This window comes from Plectrocnemia conspersa, unplaced genomic scaffold (assembly GCF_051122295.1).
Source record: "Plectrocnemia conspersa isolate PC_06_02 unplaced genomic scaffold, ASM5112229v1 ptg000004l, whole genome shotgun sequence".
NCBI classification, from domain to species: Eukaryota; Metazoa; Arthropoda; class Insecta; order Trichoptera; family Polycentropodidae; genus Plectrocnemia; species Plectrocnemia conspersa.
The window spans coordinates 20,301,873-20,328,430 of NW_028277168.1; the positions used below are offsets into that span (position 1 = coordinate 20,301,873).

General features: G+C 30.8%; 1 protein-coding gene and 1 long non-coding RNA gene across 4 annotated transcripts; one reads left to right on the forward strand and one right to left on the reverse strand.

The window, feature by feature from the left end:
• Positions 1-6,490: 6,490 nt before the first annotated feature.
• On the reverse strand, positions 6,491-19,681 carry LOC148236233 (protein big brother-like). Its single transcript, XM_088185041.1, has 4 exons — positions 19,349-19,681; positions 12,774-12,953; positions 7,421-7,645; positions 6,491-7,351 (listed from the first exon to the last, which is right to left on the reverse strand). The coding sequence occupies exons 1-4, from the start codon at positions 19,520-19,522 to the stop codon at positions 7,238-7,240; spliced, it is 693 nt and encodes a 230-aa protein (XP_088041167.1). The 5' UTR covers positions 19,523-19,681; the 3' UTR covers positions 6,491-7,237.
• LOC148236234 (uncharacterized) lies at positions 15,227-16,004 on the forward strand. 3 transcript variants are annotated; one of them, XR_015809430.1, is made up of 5 exons: positions 15,227-15,364; positions 15,433-15,476; positions 15,558-15,622; positions 15,722-15,822; positions 15,894-16,004. It is a non-coding gene; the product is annotated as an uncharacterized LOC148236234 (long non-coding RNA). The 3 variants fall into 3 exon arrangements; XR_015809431.1 differs by lacking the exon at positions 15,558-15,622; XR_015809429.1 differs by lacking the exons at positions 15,722-15,822; positions 15,894-16,004 and having other exon boundaries at positions 15,558-15,695.
• Positions 19,682-26,558: the final 6,877 nt, after the last annotated feature.

Genomic DNA, 26,558 nt, shown 5'->3' on the forward strand with positions numbered 1-26,558 from the left:
GAGTTATTATTTTTGAATTATTAGCACGATACACATAAAAACTTATGGATAAGAATTAAGTTTAAGTTATAGTATCGTGTGAAGTGCATCTGGTTTTCGTGTGCTCGAGTGAATATTCGAAAAATATTACGAACTGTTTATAAAACATAGTTTTTTAGTTAGATACGAGTGTAGAATCTACGTGAAAATAATTACAGTTTATGTTATTTAATATAGTGTTAAATATATATAGATATTCCAAGTGACAATGAAAATTATAGTGATAGTGATTCAGACTCCTCTTTTCATGAAAGAAATCGTCCATATGCTATGATGCTCATGAGCAATGAGGAAGATGAACAAGAAAAATATTTAGAAGACACTTTACAAGACACAAAACTTTATTGAAGATGACTTGTTTCCCGTTATTGCAGAAGAAACGAATAGACACCATAATCAACACATCAACAGATACAAACTGCAAATAAAATCTAAAAAATGGGTGGATGTAACGGTACCAGAATTAAAAAATTGGTTTGAGTTGATATTGCTAATAGGCCTGGTAAAAAAAGGCTCATTACACCTGTATTAGACAATAAATCCACTAATAGGAACCTTGATATTTACAAAAACCATGAGTAGAAATAAGTTTAATCAAATATTACGTTACCTGCGTTTTTCCAATAATGAAAATATTCCTGATAATGTAGGATTACTGTTCAAAGTACAAAAAATAATTGATTATTTCTCCGAAAGATTAAAAAATATGTACAAACCAAGCCAAAACATATCTGACAAAAAATATGTACAAACCAAGCCGAAACATACATGATCCCATGGTGTGGAAGATTAAATTTTCACGTATACAACCCCAGTAAGCTCACAAAGTACGGTATAGTGATAAGAATGGTATGTGAATTAGTGTCAGGATACATATCGAAATTTAAAATATATTCAGGACCTGGAATTTCGTTACAAGATTAAATACATTACAAATATTAAGCAACCAGAAAATTAAAACATTGTATAAATCTTTAGAAACAAAATTTTACCTCTATATAAAATTGAATTTACAATTTATATTAATTATTTTTTTACATTGGTTGTTCTTATATCAAATCAGTTATTCTGATATATATAATATGACAGAATAACTGGAAAGTTTTCTTTATATAACATCGCCTTCAGATTTTTTTGGACACCAGCTTTTTTAATAATATAATCAAGATTTATTTAGTACTTTTCCTCAATGAAGATTGTCTTTCCCAGTACTATATTGAAAATCATTAAATGAATCCGTTTTTAGATTTAATTTTAAACTACATAAGATTATTCGTAATATGTTTATCTCACTGCAGATATTATTTTGCCAGAGCTAAGATGTATACTATAGTTATGTTTCGAATCATTTTTCGCACACTCCCCGCGTGAAACCGTTTGCAGTCTCAATTCGATCTCCTTCTTCTCGATTTCATCGAGCCCATTGAACAGTTCAAAACTGTCATCAATTACTTATATAAAGTTTACATTGCCTTTTGTAAGGCGCTGCTCATTGTGCCCTCTTCTCACATCCTCACAACAAGCGGGATAAACGTCGCCGAGTGTGCGACATGTATAGTCCTAGTCTAACAATAGCCCTAGTCCTAGCCAACATCCTTAACAAAAGCTTGCTCCTAATGCGTTATAAACATTTTTTATCGAAAAGTTTAAACCCTTTTAAATAAACTATTTCACGTTGTATTAACCCCGTCGGGGGTGAACGAAGCAAAATAAATCCGACGGCTTATCCCCGCTGGATACAATTCATAAATTTACAATAATTCAATGCCTGAAATGCTATAGCTCCTGGTAAAAGGATTAAAACGTTTGCTTGCACAACAGCAAAACATAGATTCGTTACAAACTTTTTTTAATAGTAACATACCTGACGATCATTTGATACTTTGAGATTTTTATGGGTTCAACTCAATATCAAGACCTCAAGTTTTCTTATTTTTTTAATCTAGAAATTCTTGTTTACATTCGATATGATATTTTTTATATAAAAATGCGAGTATCGCATGTCCTGAATGCGCTACCAACAATTTTTAAGGCTTCTTTTTCGCTAAAGAGTATTCACTTTTTGATGAATTTTATTGCGTAGAAAATAATGTTTTTAATTACAATAACACATATATTTGCTACAAGCTAGGGTTACTAAATGTATATATAAAATTATGCTAATACCTAAAATAAATTTATCTAAATATATCGTGAAACTCAGGTCCAAAAGGGTTGCTGCCATTGCGGCCTTAAAACCGATATTTAACAGTAAAACGCATTCACAAAAAAAATACTATTTAATCAGTTAATTAGACCGGTAATAATATATTAATCTTAAAAATTTCATAGTAGATTTGTAATACATACAATTTAATAACATTGCCATATTCATACCGAAAAATATTATAAACATAATAGGCAAAACCATATTAACCCACTAATCTCTAGAAATAGTGACTTCGATAAAACCAAAGCTAATTAATCATAAACATGAAATGCTAAACATATTTTGCTTTAGAAGCATAAATTATTTTTTAGGTATCTCTAGGTATATAAATAAATTTTACATTTTTATTACTAGTTTTATTTTATCTTATTAAATTCCTCTTGCAAACTCGAAAATGTTTATAAACAAGCATATTATATTTAATTGTAATGTATATTTATTTTTAATCTTATAATAAACATTTATATATAAAAGCTTATTATAACGTAAAATAATATCAAATAAAATAAAAATATACGTTTCTTATATCATATTATTGAAAACTGAAGCAGTTTTTAAGTAATGAACAATATTTTAGATTAATTTTAATTAATTTAGATTAACTATTTTTACTGTTTTTGTAGCACTGATTACCCTTTAACATTTTACAATTACCGGGAATGTATAAAATTTGCGACAAAGGCATTCGAAAGATTTTACTAAAAACTTTCCTAATTTGATCCAGGTAAAAAGTACCACATTCTTTACTTCTCTTACTATCTATCAGGTGTAAAATTGTACAAATAAGATATCGTCTTACGAGAACTCATCAGGTATTGATATATTATACACCAACAATGAAAATGACACCCAATACATCACAGTCATTGACACTTTTTTTTGTGAGCTACCATGTGTAAAGCCTCTCGAAAGCGACTACTTTGATACAAGATCGCCATAGCGCATTATACGCTCAATGGTTTTCTTCGGCATGAATGAAAATATAAATAAACATAAAAGTTACCGTGTATTGTTGAGAATTTATAAGAGTGTGGAATTTCTGAACACAACAGAACGAAATCTATAAATAACATTATTTATTAGATTACGCATCGCCCTCGACTGTGCGAATTTCTTTCATTGGGATAATATAGATGATAGCCAGTAGTTGAAAAAATATATTATTTTCAAGTATGTCAAAATCGTTTAATCAATAAAAAATATGCATATGAATATTCATTTTTATATGTATATTTATATAACAAAAATGTGTCATAATGCAAGGAAGAATATATTAGTAATAGATATTGTATACATATTTTTTATTTAAAGTACGTTTTAAGTTTTTAAGCATAAAGACTTCTCTTAGGATTAAGATTTTTTATTGTAATATAATCATTCACAGTGAGATTATAAACCGCAAATAAATTTGATAACACAAATGAAGTAACGAAAAACCACAAAAATATTTTGATTTTCCCGGAAATGTAATACGTTTTATTTGTTATTTTATTACAAATAAAATATTGCAAAATAAATAATCTGCAAATTTCATGATATTCATAACAGATGAAATAATAATTAGAAGTAATATAAAAATCACCAGTATTTTTATTATGTTTTAATGATTTTTTTTCATAATACAGTGAAATCTCAGTACAGCGAAGCTCACGGGACCGAAGAAAAAATTAAAACATTTTGTATGAAAGTTTTTCGGAGACAAATTGAAGATTCGTTATACTGGGAATTTCGTTATTTCGGTATTCGTTACAAAGAGATTTCACTGTATTATAATAAATAAATATAAAAATATATTTTTTTAATTTAAAATTATACTAATAAATTCCATGTTAACATGTAAGTTAATTATTTATTATGTATTTTCACTGAAGAAACGTTTTTTTCGTAGTATCGCTCTATGAATGCAATTTTATGGAACATATTAACATTTTAAAAATGTTTCATCGGATCCGTATCGGAGTTTGTTTTGTGCTGATTTGCATTTAAATGAAATATATATATAAATAAATTAACCGCGACCAAATTATTAATCTGATTGAAATAAAGCTTGAAACAACAAATACAAATAGCTTATAACTTCATAAAAATTAGCGACGCACGCCTATTTTTGAAATAACTGTTAAACGAAAATAAAGGGTGGGCCTTTCTAACATTTTGTTTCTTTCGACGAACGATTTCTGCGAATTCAGTCATAGTAAAAACCGCCACAAACATTCTATTCACAAATGTTTTTGGAAAGCATTTAAAAAAGCGTCTCATTGTCGTATTTCTAAACACAAAGGCGCATAAAGAATTATGGATATAGACCGGCACTAGTCACTTATGCATATTTTCAAACATCTGGCACGGATCTACCCTTTCTTATGCAGCAGTTATAAAACATAAAAAAATATTCATACAAATTTAATTTTTTTGTCAAAAATGTTTCTATGAAAATTCTCATAAAAAATTAATTTGAACGATTTTTTTATGTTTTACATATTTATAGGGTGACACATAACCGGCGAAAACGACTACCCGTGTTTCTCAAGTATATATTTTTTTAAATTTTATTCGAAAAAACTATACGAATATTCGTATAGTTCAAAATTGGGCGAATACCAATGAAAACCCTACTTCTCATGTATTACAGTAGTCCTTCCTTTATAATCTGGTAATCATAGATATACTTGGATTTTAGACAGATTACTTTTTTACTGATGCTCTTGTCATAAGCTTACGGTGGATTCATTGTAGCGGTTTCAATGATTCAATAGCTTTTTTTTATTGTTTGGCAATGATATTTCTTGGTTTCAATAGTAATTTTCTTGACGTCAGTGACAGTGTTCTCGCCGAATATCCGATTTTGTACTGCGAAAATTTCATCGTTTGCCGTACGAGACCCCACCGTATTTCCAATTAAAATTTGTTTAATTCTTCCTCATCTTACGTTACTGCATTGTATTGAATTCTTAATAATTAAATATCATATTATCACGTTAAGTTGGTTCAAATCAAGGTACTTATCGCAACAATTAGATCCGTATTTGTTTTTCACACGAGGCACTAGGGTGATTTACTATAGTCTCTAGCTTCCGTCGTGCGTGAACTCGCTCACTCGCTCACTATACATTGTAGTTTTTAATAGCCTTAAACGGGGAGAGGCAGTAAAGATAATTGTTTCGTAAAATGTTACAAATTTAGCCTCGTCAACAGCACGAAAGCACGCGTTCAGGGTAATAAATTGCGCAACAACTGTCGCGCCTCGAAATCGATACCCCTACAATAGAAACAAACAGGAAGTACCTCCAAAGAGGGTTACGACAGGTGAGCACTAATTGCCGGTCATTATCGGCGATCCGGCCCTGTGTTCATGGGGCACGAACTCACTGTGTCACGGCCGATGGTCATTTGTGAAAACGCCATAAATTAGTAACAATTTAACGGCGAGAAGCACCCCGATCGTATTATTACGATCGCGATAAAGCCGGACCCGCACGTTTGATATTTCACGCGATCGTGTTAAGTAGATAATCAGAGCTTCTTAATAGTAATGATACGCTTCAGTTATCGCCTTACATAAAAAAGTTGTAAGTGATTCAATCAGAATATTCATTAGTTATGGAAGAATAATCTCATAAGAATATTATTTTATCATTATGCCAATACTGTTTTTTTATAGTGAAGCGATTGGGAAACAGCGACATGCAAAGCTTATGGAAAGAATAAGGCGCATTAAATAAGTAATTATATGAGGTGAACAATGAATGAAGTACAACCACTTCATATTAATTCTAGGGAATGAAATGTCAAAGTGAACCGCAGCATGTGTACTTTCACTGCAATGTTCATACAATAATCTTTTCGGAGATATCATCTGTTGAGAAAGTAATTGACAAATTAAAAAAATACATGTATATATTCAGATGCGGCGTAAGAAAAATGAAAGTTAATTTGTTTTATACTTTAAAAGTAATATCGTTTATAAAAACGTCTTTATTAATATATAAGGAATACGATTACTATGCATTACTGAAGTAGCTATTGATCACGTCCTCTGTTCTTATCTGTAAAGGCTATGATTGTATCACTTTCCGAATCTTCTCTGGCAATGGTGCACTGAGATTTTATATGCGATAATGCATATCTGTTGGGGTTGAATTATTGTATGTTTTCTGTCCTTAGCCAGCTGTTCTCCATTACTTGTTTTACGATGGGTTTAATAATAATAATATTTTATGATATGAATAAAATGCACAAATATGTATATCAAAGTTATGTTTATTTACAAATATCACAACACATATTAAACATTAACTAAATGTAATAATAAACTTAAAATTAAATAACATGTGTTTTTTTCATATCAAAAGAAAATTTATTTCAGAATTTAAAGAAAAATATCAAGTTGATGATTAACGATAAAATTGAATTACTATTTTTAATTATGTAAGAAAATGTTGACTAAAAGTTATTTTATTTCATCATACACGTATTACCGATTACGTACTTTTATACACATCTAGGAGCACTCATGACTACATTTTCACTGTCCACTAAGATCATTATATAATATTCCTACCCCAAAATATCTGAAGTTTGAATAAACTATATTTAATACACGCACATACATAAATCTTGAGTGCATTGTCAAAAGAATACATGTAATTATTATTTATGTGATACAGTGTACAGTAACTTCACATTCTACGTCGCTCAGACGCAAAATTAATAAACGTTATACTTACAAACGTTAAATTAATAAATATCGATTAGGTTATAATGTCAGTTTTTTAAATATCATAATCTTTTCACATGATTCAAATATAAAAAAATTATAATACTTCATTCGTCATTTTTTCATTGCTAAGGTTAAAATCAAAACAAAATGACACCAATGCAGCTTTCAAAAATTCTGGATATTATGGCACGTTGTTTTAGATGGTTTTGCCATCACATTCGAGTCCAGAAGTTCTAGAAAAGGCCAGATCTTGGCGCCGAGTATTGACATTAGGAGAGAATAGCTCCTTGCGAGTGCGGTTTCAAAGAAGAACCATGCTGAGGGTGTCTTGGAGACTGCTGGTGGCATCTCGGCTGATGATGAAGGCCCCCTGCCATGCGCAACTGCAATTTAACATATTATTAATAACAACATACTCGAAAAGGAATATTGTTATAAAGAATTGAATTTACCTCCATATCTTGGTGCGCGTGGTCTCTGTAAGCTCTTTGCTTCTCTTCAAAGTCTCTCAGACGCTGGTTATAACGCTCGATCTGGTCTCTCAAAAGAGCATCTTCTTGCGCTGCTCTTTCTGTGTCTAATTCAAGGCCGCCGGCTCCATCAAGACGTTCCAGATCTAGCCATCCCCGCCACGCCACGCAGACTCCGTTCATTATTAATCTTGAGACTAAATGAACCTATAACAATTAACACATATTGATTATGATATATAAAAAGATTGAAATTCATGTTCTTATATGCGTTTTTTACACGAAAGCAAATTAAATAGCACTTGTATGTAGATATATTTAACATCCATTTTTTATACAAAAGCTATACTTCATCCACAAGCGTGGATGTTCTTCAAACATCTGACGCGTCAGGTGGTCGCGTGCCGAGAAGGAAACGAATCTTCCACACGCAAGCTTTTTTTTTAATAATCCCAAAGTTGTAGGATGCGTAAATATATCAACGGTTAACTACATTTTTGGCGATCTCAAACATTAACATGCTTAAAATTTATCGGAAATATATAAACAGTATGAAAATCACTCTCAAGAGTAATAAATTGAAAATCTGCTCTGCTTGCGACATTTATTCGTTTTCCCTGCGTACAAAATGGCGTCGGCGTCGCTCCCCACCACCGAACGAAGTTTTATTGATCGGACGACGCCCCTCGTGAAAAGCTGACGGGCGGCGCTAATTAATAGGCACTCGGGAGAGCGTGCCCCCTTTCGAGTCCCTATGAATATCTAACGAGATGTTTTGTATTGTCTGGAAAATGAATACAACAGAGCCATGTATGGTACATAGTTTAGCCGAATTTTGATTTTAAACTAATGAAAAAAACACCACAGTTGAATTTTCACAAAAATGGTTTTAATTTAATTACCATATAGATAATAAATTAGTTTGATATTGATATGTACTAAATTTATTTAGAACTTCAGAATTTTTTTTAATATAGTTTTCTCAACTTTATCTGAACTTATCTGAATACCTACAACTATTTTAACGAGTGCTTACGGTTTTAATTTTTTCCACTCAGAGAGTAGGGCTTGCGACCCGGGTAGAACCAGAACCAGATACCCGAACTGTTATTTTTAACTGGTACCTAGTTATTTTACTTTTAATATAATAGTTTATTTCTTCATATGAAATATACTACATTTCAAACAATTTTCAAGATGCATAATTCTCCAGCTATTGCTCTATTTTGCCTAACCCATTTAGAAATACGTACATAATTTAATAATAAATTATAGCTTTGTGTCAGTATATAATAGTGGACAAAAATTACCCGAAATTGAACCGGGTACCCGGTTAATTTATGCACAAAAAATAACTGACAAACGAATAATGAATTTGGCCGGGTTTTAGGATGCACTACTCGGGAGAAAAAAAATACTCGGAAAAATGAAAACGGGCATTTTTTATTTTAGGATAAAATTTTGTAGTTTTATCGTGTACCACTATTTAATAAAATAATACATTTGGGTGTTTTTTGTGGGTGTCTTTTAAATTATTAATGGTTCAACAATATATATTTTTTAAGCCCAATGACAATAAATTATAAAGACCGCGCCCTTTCATTCAGATTTTCGTAATAATTATATACATGCACTACGTCGAATATAAATATATATTAAATAAATCTAGCTTTTAATTTGTTTTATTATAACTATTATTTTAGCACTGTTAAAAAATATTTCTCACGATATAAATGTTAGAAGATCTATTAGTAATGTACTTATCGGTATTTTGAGCGTTTCTTTAGATTATAGGTAATAGAACTGACTTAATAATTAAATATTATGATATATTTTCACTTATTGGTACACAAACTATAAACACCTAGGTAATATAAAAAATACGACAGTAAAAACGTCACCGGCTCGTAAATTACCAACTTGACCGAAGAAAGATAAAATTTTGTCACCGAAAAAAACACATTATCGCAATAAAAATACCCCATCGGGTTAATTAAGGTAAAGAGTGTATTTTTTAAAATATATATGAAAGATAAAATAAATTTAGAAGCCTGGAACAGACAATTAAAATAATTATCCGGATGTAGTAGTCTACGTTATCATGGAATTAAATGGTTTCCAATGAATGTAAATTGATTATTTGGAGATGCAACTTGCAAAATTTCAAAACAGCATCTAGGCTCAAGAGTTATATCTCTCCTATATAAATATCCTTTCATATAGTAGGTATATTTACAACCTTTTTGATTAAGAGGGAGTGTTTAATTATAGATTCCAGGGGTTTCAAATTATAGATTCCGGTTCAAAAATGCTGCAAACTAAAGTGTCATAGAAGAACGCGAATAACTGACGGATCTTCAAAGTAAAATGCGTTTCTCATAACAAAGCGGAGCATCTCGTTTGCTCTACACAGCATCGCTAACGTATAGAGCAAACTCTTGAGTGATTCTGAGATCTTTAGTGGAAGTTTCTCTAGCTAAAATGTTCCCACTGAAATCGTAGGAATAAATTGATGGCGAATAGTATCGAGATGGATAACCGGACGAAACAGAACCTAGATTTATAATTAATTTTATATCGGCAACTATTATTTGATAAATAAATAATTCTATTAAAGTTGATGATCAGTAAAATAAAATAAACTATCATAACGTGTATTAATAATTATTAAATATTTATAATATATAATATATTATAAATATAATAATATAATAATATATGTAATGAATATTTAAAATTAAAGTCACAAAATAATGAGCGCGTTTGTATCTGTGAAATGTATTGTTAATATTTTTTTAAATAATAAAATAGTCACAAGTAAAATACATACGAATGCGTACAAAGTCGGGTGGAAAATTCAAAATGGCCGACTGATCCCCCTTTTTCCCCCCCTTCCAAAAGAGAGCCGGGAGGCAGACGTAACCCCCCGCATTCGAGTTGCGATTCCACCCCTTTTTGGGGCAAAACAATTGAACGGGCATATTTCACCCGGCGCGACACCAGTTCCTCCCTTTGAGGGCACATCAAAATATTGTGCGTTCTTATAAGGGGCCGTGTGCGCTTATAAATCTAATAAAACACGTCTCGGTGGATTTTAACAAAGAGAGTGGAAGGGGGTTATGGACTTTTGGAAATGTACTCAAATATGGGTATCAGTAGCGTGCCATAACTTTTAAAACAGGGGACTAGGTATGGAAAAAAAAAACATTAGAAAAATGTCTCTATTTCAACTATACATTTATTTATTTTAAATCTTCCATTTTAACCAGACAGACATCCAATGCGTTACAACGGGGTAAATCTATACGAACTGGATAAGTGAATCAGACAATGAATACCTACAAGTAAGTATTAACTACCAGACAATGTCTACTTCATAAAGAAAAATTGTGAATAAATTTAATGAACCTATTACATACCATAAATTATGGTGTTACCATTGAATAAATTGGAACTAATTACGTGAATTTTCAAAATCATTTATTTATATGCAAGGGCAGTCCTTCTATCGTTTTTTGAAGAAATTTCTTAATTACTCTATGGAGTAAATTTGTCTGATTTTGTAATTTTCATGTAAAACTTTTTCTTCCGACATTAGTGAAAGCGTGAAAAACCTGGCGAACTGATGATTTTATGTCAAACATGAGAAGGTACGTTCGACTGTTGAAATACTGACGCTTCAACGCTTCATCCTCCAGTTCTATTTCCTTTAAGAATTTTATAATCTTCGGAACCGTTTTGGCAGAAAAATGCAATAGACTGTATATGGCCATCAATTCACATTTCAATTTTGAAGAACCAAATAAATCTCCATACGTTCAGAAGGGAAATTAAGATATACATTTTTAGAAGCAACTTATATTATAAACTGAAGTTTCTTTAAATATTAACTCCATTTATTCTACTACAGTGGTAATTATCGCAGCAGATACTCTTTGTTGATATTAGTTATATCATCTTCTCTACATATTTTTTTAGTGGCTCGAAAGCTTTTTTGTCTTTTATTAAAAATCGAAATCTTTCAACGATAATGCATAACATTTAGCGGTCATAAACGTATTTGTGTCCCAGTTATCTGTATCATTGACAATATTATCAAAAAACTTGATTAGTTTGAGTTTATCCTCATATAGAGTTGGAAATCGTTTCTTAATCTCAGATGCAATTAACGCGTTAATGCGTCTCAGATTTATCCAGAAAATATTTGTTAAAATATGTCATTTCAGTGAAATTATATCGAAACACATTTTCTTTGTTAAATATATATTATATTTTACTAGTGAAAATATTATCTGGCAGGTGCTAGTGAAATTATATGATTTAAACTTTTCCATATGTAGTAATATATACATTTATTTACATGCGATGTGTGAATGTTACAGAGAAGATATATTTTCACTAGTGAAGTCTAAAAACATTTTCACCAATAGATATATATTTCTATTAGCTAAAATATAATTTTACTGATGGGCGCCAGAGAAATTATATGATGCTCTATGAAATTCAATTCGACAGTTGCGAAACGTTCATTTGCTGTTCAAACCAAAACCTAACCTAATGAAAGTTCTAAAACTAAGTATAGTTTTAGACTTTCACAAGGTCAAGTCTAAAACACAACTTCTCCTTCGACCTCAGAATTACGCTAAGCTTCCTGTACGAGCAATCACCTCCATGACACAAGCTCAAAGACAAGCTAAAAATTGGAAGCTGTGGCAAACACTATTATACATTTTTTATCTTATGTTTTTGTAGCGCAGTTCATGGAATAAGAGGTGCATGGCAATCTACAGCTGATTTTAATCCAGCGATTCTTTAATAGTTACGTCAGATAAATTAAGGAATCTGCTGGGAAAATTCTACATATGTTTGAAATATACGACATAATAAAGATCAAAATTATTATTCGAGACGATTTATAAGGTATTTTGCCAACTAAACAGAAACTCCAATTATAATATAATACAACATCAACGCAAATTACACCACACAATAATTATTGTTCTTGAGAATACACTGAAAAAAAACCGGTGTGCAATTGGTAATGCACGTCGTCGGCGAGAACAGACGTCTAAATGACGTCAATCTGTGCATCTCATTTGCCGGTAACGACGGAATTTCCAGGTTGACGTCCTTTTACCTAGCGGACTTGCTGACAATTACGTGATCCGATTCTATTTATTAGGCAACGAGCAGTCAGTTCCGGTTGCTATTGCGGGATAAAACGGTCGCTGGGAAAAACCGAGAAACTGGTGACTACTACTACAACTATGAACGATTCTATTGCTGCATCCGGAACGATTTTATATATTCTAATGTGAGTGTGAATGTAATTTACCTTTCCTCTTTCCTTCTGAAAGTCACATTCCCGATCTGCATAGGGTGCATGTGAAAAGACTAGCTGGAGGTTCGTTCCAGTGGCTGTGAATGCTACTTCTGTGTGACCTTCTCTGCATCCGTTCTGGAAGCGGACTTGCCTTTCTTCCAAAGGTCTGTCGCGGTAACCAGTGTATCGGACCTAAGTAAAAAAAAACAAAATAAAAACAATTGAACAATTACCGATAAAATATATTTTTTTTTAAACAATACAGTTATACTCTTTGCCTATTTATATATAACTAGCTGTCGGTACCTCACTATCGTGAGGTACCGATAGCTAGCGAGTGTGCGAATACCGGACCCTCAACTTTTTGGGTTTTAAATATAATTTTTGCTTCGTTCTGATTTTTTAAAACATTTTTTTAAATTTAATGGTTCAAATTGGACATTACTATTTAGGATTTTCAATGATAGACAAAATAGTTCAATCTATAAAAAACTACTTAACATTTTCAATTCATTTGAAAATAGGTTTACAACTTGACTAAATATTTCCAGAAGAAAACATTTTATATTATTTATTAGATTTACAACGTTAGATTTTATCGTTATATTAAAACTTAGATATTTAATGATAAATCTAAATATTGTATATCATTTATGAATAGGTTTAAAACTTGGCTAGATAATAATAAATTAAAAATTGTACTATGAAATTTCAATACAGCGAAGCTCACGAAACCAATGAATAAATTTTGGTGTACTGAAAATACGTTATATTGAATGTAGGGAAGATCATATATTTTTATTTTATTTTAAATTACTATATTACTACAGCATCAAAATAACCTCTTATAAGGTTGACAGATCGTTTTTTGTCCTTGTTTAAGGAAAATGTATGAAACACAATAAAATTTGTGAAAAAAATGTTTTATAAAAAAAGTTTGAGGGTCAGCGAAACACCTGTAAATATTGCTTTTGAACACATCTGTCACACACCAAGTCAAGGACGAACTGAATGTGGAGAAATATTGTGTAAAGTTGCAACGTCATTCTTAAATTTGGATCAAAATATTTCGTTATACTGAGATTAGTCTTCGTTATAATGAAAACATTTTGTATGCAAGTTTTTAGGGGACAAATTAAAGATTCGTTATACTGGGAATTTTGTTATTTCGGTATTCGTTACAAAGAGATTTCGTTGTATTATTTTTTAAAATAGGTTTGTAACTTTACTAAATATTAATAAAACAAAAAATATCAAAATGTTTTCAACATAAAAAATATTATTGAAACGTAACATTTTGTATCATTTAAAAGTAGGTTTACAGTTTAATAAATAATTATAATAAATAGCATCGGCTACACATCCGCTCAAAAATATTACTGATATGAAAAAATATTTTGTTACACCTTACTAACGCAACAACACAATCGATCATATAAAGTTAGTGCAATGTGAGTGATTATAAGTCATTGATTGTGTTTTAGGGTATTTTATGTGTTTGAGTGCCAGTTTTAACGCTGCATAACACAATTATATCATAAATTTAAATTTTCGTAATAAAAAAGTTTTTTGGTGACATCATAAGTTACTTTATAATTTAAAAAAAATATTTCTATGTTTTATGTGTAAATATAAAAGTCAGTTTTTAATTACATTTACTAATGAGAAAGAAACAATAAACTAAAGATATCAAGCACCTAATCTGTTACTTTAGACCAAAAGTGCGTTTTGAAAATATTAATAATTTTGAAACCTTTGTCTTTTTTGATTAAAAAATATTTTGATTTACATATTTTTTAAAGTAAATGTTTTTCTGCGCAGCATTATATATTTTAATAATTAATGAGTGTAAAAAGTTTTCACTATATTTAAAATTAATAATGAACTAATGATATTTAAAATCTATAATAAATGATTAATATTTAAAATCCATAATAAAATAAAAAATATTTTTAATGTTGAAAAAAATATTTTGAATAAATATTGAAATTTTATTCTGAAACTTTTAATTTAAAAAATATTTAAATTAGTGTTATACATTTTTGTGTAGTTTAGTTTCAAAGGCGTCAGTAAGATGGATTTTTGCAATACTGTGCGCTTAGTAGTTGGTTAGTAATGAATAGTACTTTTTTTGAAACTTTGCCCCTTTTTGACTTTTTAAAGCAAAGTTTTAAAAATTCTCTAAAAACTAAAACTTTAAATTGCCAACGTTCGCCAAAATTTAGGTACATATTTTTTCTGTATAGAGAAGCTAATACATATCCACATTATTTATATTATATTTTAAATCTATAAACTAAAAAAATATTTTAAAAAACATTTTTTTTTGTATTTGATGATTTTTATACATATTTTAATAAATTTTATACAATTTAAATCGTTAAAATAAATTTCGCTCGTTAAAATCAATTTCGCTCGTTAAAATCAATTTAGTTCGTTCTCAAGCGCGGGACTTCCCAAATTTGCTTTGACAGTTCTTCTGTCAGATCTGGCAAGAAATATGTTATAATCGCGGGATTTTTGTTACAAAGTGACAATTGAAGATGATTCAAGTGATGCAGCATTTGAAATTATAGACAAAACTATAAATTGCGGGTGTGCCAGTAAGTGTTTAGTTATAAATGAATAATATAACACGGTTATTCTAACAAAATTACTATTGACTTTCCAGGATCTAATATTAAAAGACAAACAGCGGTGATTTGGCAATTAAAGGTATACATACCGAAGTTAATTAAACATATTGCAATGCTAGTAATAATAAAAAATATATGACATATTGTGACAATTTTGTAGAAGATGAAAAGATGCCAATCTACGTGTTTAATCCTCTACAGTACATCCATCAATTGTGTTCTTTGGTTGTCGTTTAAATTTAATTTATGGATTATATTAGTAGTAATAATGTGTTCAATGTTTACTCGTGATAGGAGTCTTATTGTTTTTTAATTATTTTTCAGAAGCAATGATGGAACAATTTGATGACCTATATGGCTACAACGTAGAATTGGTATATATAAACAAAGAGTTAATCTTCTCGTGTTGAAGTCACTGTCAGCAAGTATTATCTTTTTATAAAGAACATACTACATAAGTTTGATGTAACTGAATATCTTAAATTTGGCTATTCAGAAAGAGGAATGATGGCACAGAACAAAAATTGTACCTATTTTGCCACATCGGAATTAAAAATAACCCACTCTTAGATATTTTGGCTATCGATTATTCCAGGTATGCAATCACATATTTATAATCATTGTAAAATGACGTTTATTAGATAACATCCAAGAAACTACACATTTATAAGCTGTCCGACAGCGCTGATTTGATCGACATTAACTTTCAATCCTCACATACTAAGGATATATTACACGTTCATGTTTAAAACATAACTGGTTAATTTAAAATTCTTAAAATCTAACGTATATGTGTATTAAATCAGCAAGCAATGATAATGTTAATGTAATATAAAAGTAAAACTCACTTTTCGGCCTCGGAGCCCGGCGACGGGATTTCAAAATTTGAAGATTTCATTACAAAGATTGTTTTATGATCGTTTATCTAATTTAATCAATGTATTCTTCTTATCCTCAATACATTATGTATATATTTAATTTTCATAGTTATAACACACCTAGTTAATTTGCAATCCGATTATTTATAAAAGCAAAAACTCACTTTTAGGCCTCGGAGCCCGTCGCCGGGAATTCAAAATTTGAAAATTTCATTACGAAGATTATTTTATGATTGTTTATCTAGTTTAATCAATGTATTCTTCTAATCCTCAACGCATTATGTATATATTTAATTTTTATTCAGTCAAATGACGAATTAATGAAAATTATTGTCGCGTAGCAAAATTTTATTATTAAATAATAATTATTTAAAAGTGTTGTCACGGTACTGTCTATTTGAATTTAAATGCTTATTTTTCATTGGTCGACGCTATTTGAATATTTGAATGCTTATTTTTGATTGGTCGAAACAACAGAACGCATTACCGGCGGCTCGAAAATCAATCGGAACAAATTCAATTTTAATTTTTAATATTATTTATTATTATAATTAAATATATTTCCTTTGTTTACGTGTATTGTTACACACCGTTAATACAAAGCGATACGATTTACAGAGTAGATAATTGAACGGAGAATGTTTCGTTTAAAGTTATGCGCGTCCGGAAGCGACGGCGGAAGCGGATTAGAACAATTATATATAAGATAATAGCAGATATTCTCTCAAAATACCAGCAGCCTTTCACCTGCCCCGATATGGGTATTTATTTATTCATTGTAAATATTCCGTTACAACTAATAGGCAATGCATAACAACGAGGTAAACACAGTGAACAACTACAAAGTATGCAGTGGGACAAGTCTGTAAATCAGTGACACAGAATTTATTAATTTTAAATTATTACAACAGATTACTTCATTTATAATAATTAATACACTATATTCATCTCTGAGATTATGATAATCTAGGGAAGAAACGTATATTTAAATAGTCAGCAATTCCAATCTTACAGACATGATAAAAAATGGTAAACAATTAGGCTAATAATATGAAATTCGAACCCTAAATAATCATTGATCTTACCACTGGTAATCTTTTTGCTTTGTTAAAACACTTAATATCTACAAAACTATACTATTTCGCATTTAAAGTACATATACCAATCGTTTTAAAATTTGCTTAGTTGTACTACAGTACCCTAAAAATAAAACAATAACTTTCGTTATGAGTAACCTAATTAAAATTAATAGTAGCTGTGACGCTATCGGTAATTTTATGTTATGTGTATTAATTATGTAAATAAATATAATGAATCGCGAGTCCAGGGACGTCATTAAGGGGGGGGGGCAAATAGATGCATTTGCTCCCCTTGAATTAAGCCAAAACTAAGCACATCCTGCAATGCAATATCCCTCATTCTAAGCCAGAAATTTTCGGGTTATCCTTAAAAATGTAAAAAAGACCAAGGACGTCATTTAGTGGGGGGGGGGCAGGTATATACATTTGCACCCCTTGAATTCGGCCAAAAATATGTATGTCCTACAATGTAATCTCCCTCATTCTAAGCCAGAAATTCTCGAGTTACCCTTAAAAGCTTTTAAAAAACAATCTCGAATCTGCCATTTCAGTGAAATCCTATCGGAATATATTTTCACTAGTAGATATGTTTTAACCAGTGAAAATACAATTTATCTGGCCGGTGCTAGTTTTCCATATGTAGTAATATATACATTTACATACTTCATGCGATGTTACATTAAATATTTTCAATGAAGTTATATTTTCACTAGTGAAGTTCAAATACATTTTCACCGGTAGATATACATTACTAGCGAAAATATTATATGTTGCTCTAAATTGTATATGAAACACAATTTGACAATTTGCGAAACGTCTATTTTCTGTTCGAACCCAAACCTAACCTAATGAAAGTTCTGAAACTAATCATAGTTTTAGAATTTTAATTTGGTCAAGCCCAAAATACCACTCATCCCTCAGGGGAAAATAGGCGAAAGAAATCGCATCTCACATATTGCTTTATAGTTTATCTGCAATTCGATATTACAATATGAGAGTATTGATTCAAGTATATTCAAACCGAGTTTTGGTCAATAGGAGGGGGCAAAAACAATTATCACTTCTCAGAAGGCAAAAATTCAGGTCAAAAGCAATAAAATCCTTCCAAAGAACGCTTCCCACTGCGATGGCGCCGTTAAATTATTTGTTGTAACCTGACAGGCGTAGGCCCAATGCGTTACAGCAGGGTAAATCTGATCTGATCAATCAGATATAATGAATGTTGATACTTTAAGAAAAGAAAGATTGATTAGGACTTTTTGGCGGCGGCCTTTATAAAAATAAATGACAATTTTCCGATGTGATCAACAAATAAAAATTGTTGTGTACGCAGATTTAATGCAAGCTAATTGTGCATTGTTATTTACCGACAAAGTCATTCGCAAATATGTGAATGACTGTTAGTGAACAATACACAAATGCTCATCTTCAATATAATAAAAATATTTATTGTCTGGAATAATCACTGATGTAAGAATTATGAACCCATTGATCGCATATTATAAATGTAATTTTGCGTTGATTTATTTATAAGCTATGATTTTTCAAGTGCTGCGAATAAATGCAAATAAATATTAAATACCAAATCGTATACATTAATTATTAATTAAAGCTATAAATGTATCATCTGCAATATTAATCGACAATGAAAATTGATGTGGTTATTAGGTTATAAAAAATATAATATAATATAAAAATGCCACTTTTCTTTTGATGTAGTATTGTTTAATCTTTTGATTACATTTAAATTCATACTAGCACATATTTTTATCATACAATGCCCATTGTTATCAATTCGGCGGAATTTCGGGTGCGGTCAAACCAATGCATAAATTTGAATTGAAGTGTTTATTCATTATAAATTATTATAATAGCATTATTAATCACTATCCTCGTAATTGACAACAAAAAATAATATATTATTATTGTTTCCTTATAACTAGAAACAAAAGAATCATTGATTTGTATATTGAATTAATATAAAAATAATTTACCTCGCTCTCTCGGCTGAGCCTCTTGAACAGATCGTCAGACTCGAATTTGGCTTTCTGGTCAGGCACCACTCTCGGCATCTTGAAGATAAATCTCGGCTTGGGTTGCTCGTACAACCCCATTGAGTCGAAGGGTAGCATTCCGGCCAACGCTGCTGCGTCGCTCATTGAGTGCATAGCTTCGTAGATTAACACAGAAAAACTTTTTACTTTGGTATCAAACTATAACTGTTTACGCGCGGTGAGATTTGACAGCGTGCTTTGGATTCAAAAAAGACAAGCGTTCCGCGCGAGTGCCAGTGGCAAACTGAAACGGGCAGATTCACAGCGAAGAACGCCGGTGACACCCCGCCGCGTTGGATGGAGGGGATAGAGCGATTTTCATTGGTTGGGCGGAGCGGAATGGGCGTTGCCGTTTGATCCAGAGGGTTGTTCGACGCCAGTCAAATTTCCCGGGATGATGGGAGCGTTCCAGAATGGAAGTGTTTTCATGATGGTAGAAGTAAATAATGATGAAAAATCAGTTGATGAAAATCGATATAATCGACTTTTATTTAATTGGTTTGGATTCGCATATTTTTATTTTTTTTTAATATAAAATTAATATAGCATTTACATAAGTTTAATTTTGTACAGTATATATTAGAATTGTTTACACAAAAGTTAAGTATGTGTTTAGATATATTATCACATACTTATTAATGCTAGATATTGAAAAAGCATTTGACACAGTTTGATTTACAAACTCAAATATTAGGTTTCTCTCCATAAAAAAATAGATTTTTCATTATTTTATAATAGCACATATGTGTATACAATATCGAGTTCGTTTTTAAACAATAAAAAAATGTGTTGATTCCTTCTATTTTTGCCATATATTTTATAATTAAAGCTTTGTAAAAGTATCTTTGAAACCGTCACTTTTTTAAAATTGAGCTTACTTATTTATCCTATTATTATTTCTGCAATCAATAGCTTCTCCGTATCCTAATCATTTTTATTTTAAAAAATCTCTTTTTTGCCAGAACCATATCGCTCAAATAATATTTTTAATCTTGGTTTGCTTATAAGCAGTCAATAAATAAATATAAATTATAATATAATACAAAGCTAATACCATAATGGTCATTGACTCATTCACTATTTCACTAATCTATTTATTTGTATACAAAATGTCATCCAAAATCTTCAAAAATAAATGGTAATAAGGTATCCAAAGTTTAGATAGTAAAAAGGCTCAGCAATATGTATCAGTATAATTTATAAGCACAATAACACGAGACACATTTATATACGCATAAAATTGTTTTAAGAAAACAATGGTCGATACTCTTCTAGTATTTAATGTAACTCAATATGTGCTTTGAGTGATCTATTTTTGATATTTTACTTCAGACTGACAAATTCATAAATACAATTTCTCACGTAGCGTAGATGTAATTTAAAATATGATTAATACATAATATTAATTTATGTTTTATCCCGGGCTGTGGAATCGTCGGAAAAATTTTTTTCAAAATTAAAAAGTTTCGCAAGGTCTGACTCCGACTCTACTATATTTATACATAATTTTTCATGTAAATATCAATTATCAACAAAGAAGAAAAAACAAAAAAGAATTATAATAATATTTCTTAGGATTAGTGCCGCGCCATTGTATATGTCTACGCCGGCCGGTGGCCGGTCGGCTGTTGTTGGGTATTTGATTAAGTGTATAATAACTTTGTTTACTTCATATTATCGACTTACATGGCGTACGACTAACAATTAAAAAATATCGGTCAGTGTGGAAAGAGTTAAAAAAGAGTCGGAGTCGATCGATTTTTTGCGACTCCAACTCCACAGCCCTGGTTTTATCTTTCCAAAGTAGATATTGTTTCGGCAAAATTGTTTTGGCTTTCTCTTTCACTCATTTCAATGCAGGTTAAAAGTAATTCAGCATATTTATTATATAAGATGCGTTTTAAAGAACTTAAAACTTATTTCTATAGTTTTAATAAATGCTAAATATTTGTTAGAACATATGTACATGGTATCATATAATAAAACGCAATAATTATGAGAATTAAAAATATATTAAGATACTCTTAATGAAAATATATAATAAAATAATGTATTTTTAATTAAAGAAATTGATAAGTTTATTTTACATATCATTGAGTTAGGTATAATAAATCATCAATTATAACACATTATTTTTGGGTATTAAAAATAATATAAATTTCATGCAGATTTATTGATCTACATAAATAAACAGCCGTTAAAACATCTTCCTATATAAAAAAACAAGCATCAAAGGCAGGGAACGTGCTATTATTGCATGAAACGACCGGCTATTAAAAAGGATATTATTTTTTAAGTCGTTTACCTAAACATTTTTTGCCATAAGCTCATCCTTGAACGGATAGACCCGTCGACAATTTTTAGATGTTATCATCAAAGGCGCCGAAATCTTTGGAAGTGTTGTTTATTGCACCCGTACAATATTGCTGCTTCGTCCTTGTCGACCATTGTTTTGTAACTTTCCCAAAATGAATATTTCACAGAACAATTCAGACAAAATTCCTTCTTAGCGACAGATGACAGGAAGAGAAATTTAAGAATATTCAATTATTTCAAGTAGCTTTTTGATACCATCGACAAGAAAATATAAGTGATATTCACAATATGTTGATAAATAAATCGCTGATTTTATGCTTAATTTATTATAAATATGCGTATCCTTCAAAATATATATTTACCGTCTACACTTGGCCTATATTCAGGCGTGTTAAAAAAAAACAACTTCAAATACGAACGGAATAAAAAAAATGACAAGCTAATGATTCGTCAGTTGAGAATAGGCACGCGACTTCCGTCCCTCGAGGGCCCAAAACTCCCTAATGATCCAATTCTTAGAAGGCCTTGCAAATTTTACGAACATATTGTTTCAGGTAGTTTATAAAAACGTTTTTGGGTCAGCTCAAAAAAAAATACACCGGTCAATGGAGAAGAGTCCAAAAATATCCGGATGTCATTTTCGTCGTCAATATAATGATAAAATCGTGGGTGGCAAACGCCCTTTGTTTTTTCAAATGATATCCCTTGTCTATTTAGCAGAGCTTTTCAAATTATAGATTTCCGTTTCGAACGTATCCCAAATTTTTATAAAGTGTTTTTCGGTGATTTTCAACAAGGATATCGCTTGCCGTGTCCTATTGTTGTCGGCAGAGATGAGAGTCTGTGCTATCGCCCCTTATCTCCGCTTTGCCTCCTTTTGTCCAATAACATTACATCTATTATAATTTCAAGTATCAATATCTAATTATATTTGGGTGCCGACACTTTAGGTGCATCGGCCAGGTATGCTACCCAGGTAAAAAAGCTACCCTTGAGATCCATATCGAAATCTTGACGTATTTGTATCGCTTACACTTTTTTCGCTTTTACGCTATCGATATCTAAGAAGGAAACGCTGCAACTAATCACTGATAAGCAACGATTATTTTATTTAAAACATTTTAGCTTTAAAGTGTATAAAACCCTGTAGGTTTATTTTAATATTATAATTGTTCTAACAATGGAAAAAAAATTGGCACAGAATATAAATCAAGAAGCGCTAAAAGCTTTTACAAAAATATTTAGGTAAAAATACAATAGTCGGCAGATTTATGGCAAGTTAAATACTGCGTTTGAGAAATGTGTATGAAAAATAAATTTAAGATCCATTTCGTATATAAAGATTCCGAGAATTTACCAACATTAATAAATTATGCACGAGTTACTACATATATTGCAAACAATCGTGATTAATGTATCATATTGCGATCAATATCCAAAATGTTTAACACTATTTTGATCTTTAACAATCAAATCGTGGCTACGTCATACTGCTATGTAAATTCAATAAATAAATTGAATCACACCATAATATTGTTAAACAAAAACAAATTTGTCTTCAAATTGTATCCGAGGGGTTCTATCGTAGGGCTCCGGGGATTTGATATAATTAATAAGGTCCCATTAGGGTTCAAAGGGGGTGAACGACAGTAATAGTTACAGCGACAAAAAATGAAACTAAATTACAAAAAGTGCATCTACACGTGTATCCAGCGGCCAGCTGTTGCGGAACACCACCTGAAAGGGTCATTTTAACCCCTTCGCGATTGGGATGTAAAATTATTGTTTTATTACTCTCGCGCTGCGCTTAGCCGACAAAGGGTTGTCATCATTAACTTTGGGTCTTCAGTCGTATACAATCATTTTCAATCATCATACGTGATCTTGCATCGATCTGGCAGTTTATGGACGTAACGAGTGATGGACCAGCAGCATTCATAATGTTCCAAGACGGATAACCAGCCATCGGAAGCAGTTTAATTGATCGTTGAACTCGCGACAGGGATCATCAATATTTTTTTTAAATCAGTTGCATAATACGTAAAAAGAATCCTAAGAATCGAGACTTTATTTTATAAATCATTTTAAATATTAATTTAAATTTATATTTATAAATAAAAATTAAATATAAATGCATTCTTGAAATACTAATACGTATGTGTACTAACCTAATTATTACTATATATAGTAGAAACTCTCCAAAACGCCGTTCCAGTAAAATTTTTGGAAATAGAACGTCGCGTATTTAAAAACATTTCTTATAATTAAAATAGCAGCAATGTTGAAAACGTTGAGAGTTGAACGGACTATTTCTACCTGAATTTCACAACCGTTTGGAATGGTCATTTTTTTACAGGGACGTGATTTAGAGGGGCATGCTTGAATTTGGCCACAAAAATTAATGTCATTTAATGAAATACTATAAATTTTAATGACATCAAAATATTAAAAAAAACGACCACTGACTGGCTCAATTTTGCGCCAAATTCAACAATCCAAATGTTTTAATATAATATTAAAAATATTTTTTGTGCGGAATAATCGGTGTTCGCAATACTCCGCAAAATTCGTGTCCAGAAAAATCACGGTAACGAGCATTCCCACTGCAACAACGACATTATTTTATTGCTTTTGACGTGAATTTTTGTTTGTGAATAATTGTTTTTTGCGCTTTCCTATTGGTCAAAATTTGGTTTAGATGCACTTCATTCGATTCTCACTTATTGTGAGTCGTAATATTGTTATAGTTCACATCTTAAAAGATATTATATTCAATTTTGGTGATTTATAAGATGATGATGACTTTATATGATCACTTTACGATCATACTATCAATGAGTGAAACAATCATTAGAAAATAATCTCTCCAAAAGACTAGAAAGTACATTTAAAAACAGAAGCTCAATAAAATTGTATCTATTTATACATACGCCTGAGACTACAGACTATCCATTTAAGATAAAAAAAATTCTGGCAAAAAATAGCAGATGACACACAATCCTATTAAGAAAAAGTCTTGAATCAACTTACTCATCGATTGACTAATGCAAAAATCTATTAACATTTTACAGGAGACTGTGACTGTGGATAAAACTACGGAATAATCTTTGTGGAAGGCCAATAAAAATATAACAATATCAGTAATTATGCAATAAAAATGAAACTATATGCAAATCATTCATAGAAAATCTTACAACCACTTCAACACACAAAGAAACATTTATTTAATGATATCTAGATATTACAATAGTTATTCTACTTTCGCTAATAATGTGTTGTATATAATACAATTAAACAAGCTACATTTTCATTAAGAAATAGATCATGATTTGTGTGAAGTTTTTATTCTTATTGTAAAATTTATTTGTTGAATATATCATCTCATATAATAAAATCTATCATATATCACCTAGGGGTCGACTAGGTTGTGGCAACAATGCGATTTTTTACAAGTTCTCCATGTCACAGGACCTTGATCATCTAAACATGATCCGATGACAAAAAGATATTCTATCAAAACATTACACCGGCCATATTACCTGCGCCGAGATCCTTTTAAGGCAAATTTTTTAAAATCACAACTTACAATAGATGGGCTGTACGGCCAATTTGATCCCAGATTAAGTCTTTTTATTACAGCGTTCAATGAAAAATAAAAAAAAACTTTGAATATAATTTATATACATATACGGCTAATCCCGCCCTGAAAAGGATATCCAAAATGTACACACCGCCCGAACATCCTGGGACGCGCTATGGAAATAAAAAAAACGGTTGGCCACCCCTGATCCAGACGCGCCATGTTCGGCGATAAAAAGCAAATTATGTATAATCTGGGAAGCCTTGTTCCTTATTCCTGAACACATATCCATCGATTGAGGATGACGGCTTCTCAAGAAAGATATACGAAAATTGTTTTACGTGTTGTTTTTGCTTTAAATTGTTTTACACGAACGAGATTACGTCGTTTATGAGAGCTTTATCTGACAATTGCGCGTGCAAATGAAGTAAAACAGAGATTAATAAATATAGGACTTTCCCATAAGTCCGACCGCAAATTCTCACATTTTTAATCTATTGTTTTTTGGTTTAACCAAAATAGATTTTTATATTTTTTAAAATAATAGTATCCAAAAACTACCATTATTTCATGTTTAGGTGTTGTATACGTATATATTCGCGTATAACGCATGAAGTTAGGTACAAGTGAATAAATAAATATTAATAATGGTTTTAACCATGGCTAAATGTATAGTTTATGTTCAATATTAATTAAATTTTATATTGATAGTATAACAACATGTCCTACTTTATGGAACACTATTAATATTACGCGTCTTAATTTATACAAAATAATTTTATGTAACATTTTATACACATGCATACATAAAGCTTTCACATCGTTGGGATTTGTCGATTGAAATGCTATGGGGAATTGTATGCCGTGTATAGTCACCTATACTCTATTTGCGTTAACACAGTCAGTTCGATATCTATCCATTTTATCATTATTCATAATTGAGAAAGAGATTACAAGTTTGGGTTTACGCCCCTACTATTAGTTATAATCTAAACTGAAGTGCAAAAAACAATTCCACCTTCTCAGAATTCAAAAATCTACGTCAAAAGCAATAAAGTCGTGCCGTCGCCGTTGGAGTGGGAACGCTCGGTTATCTAGTGTTGTCACATTGCGTACCGTGTGCACAAATTTGTGCGTTTCAGAAACCTTGCGTTGCGTCCGTGTGCACAAATTTGTGCGTTTCATCATTTTAACTTCATACGAAAAAAAAACACGTAAACTGCGTATTTACTGTAACGTATTTATTAAGGGATT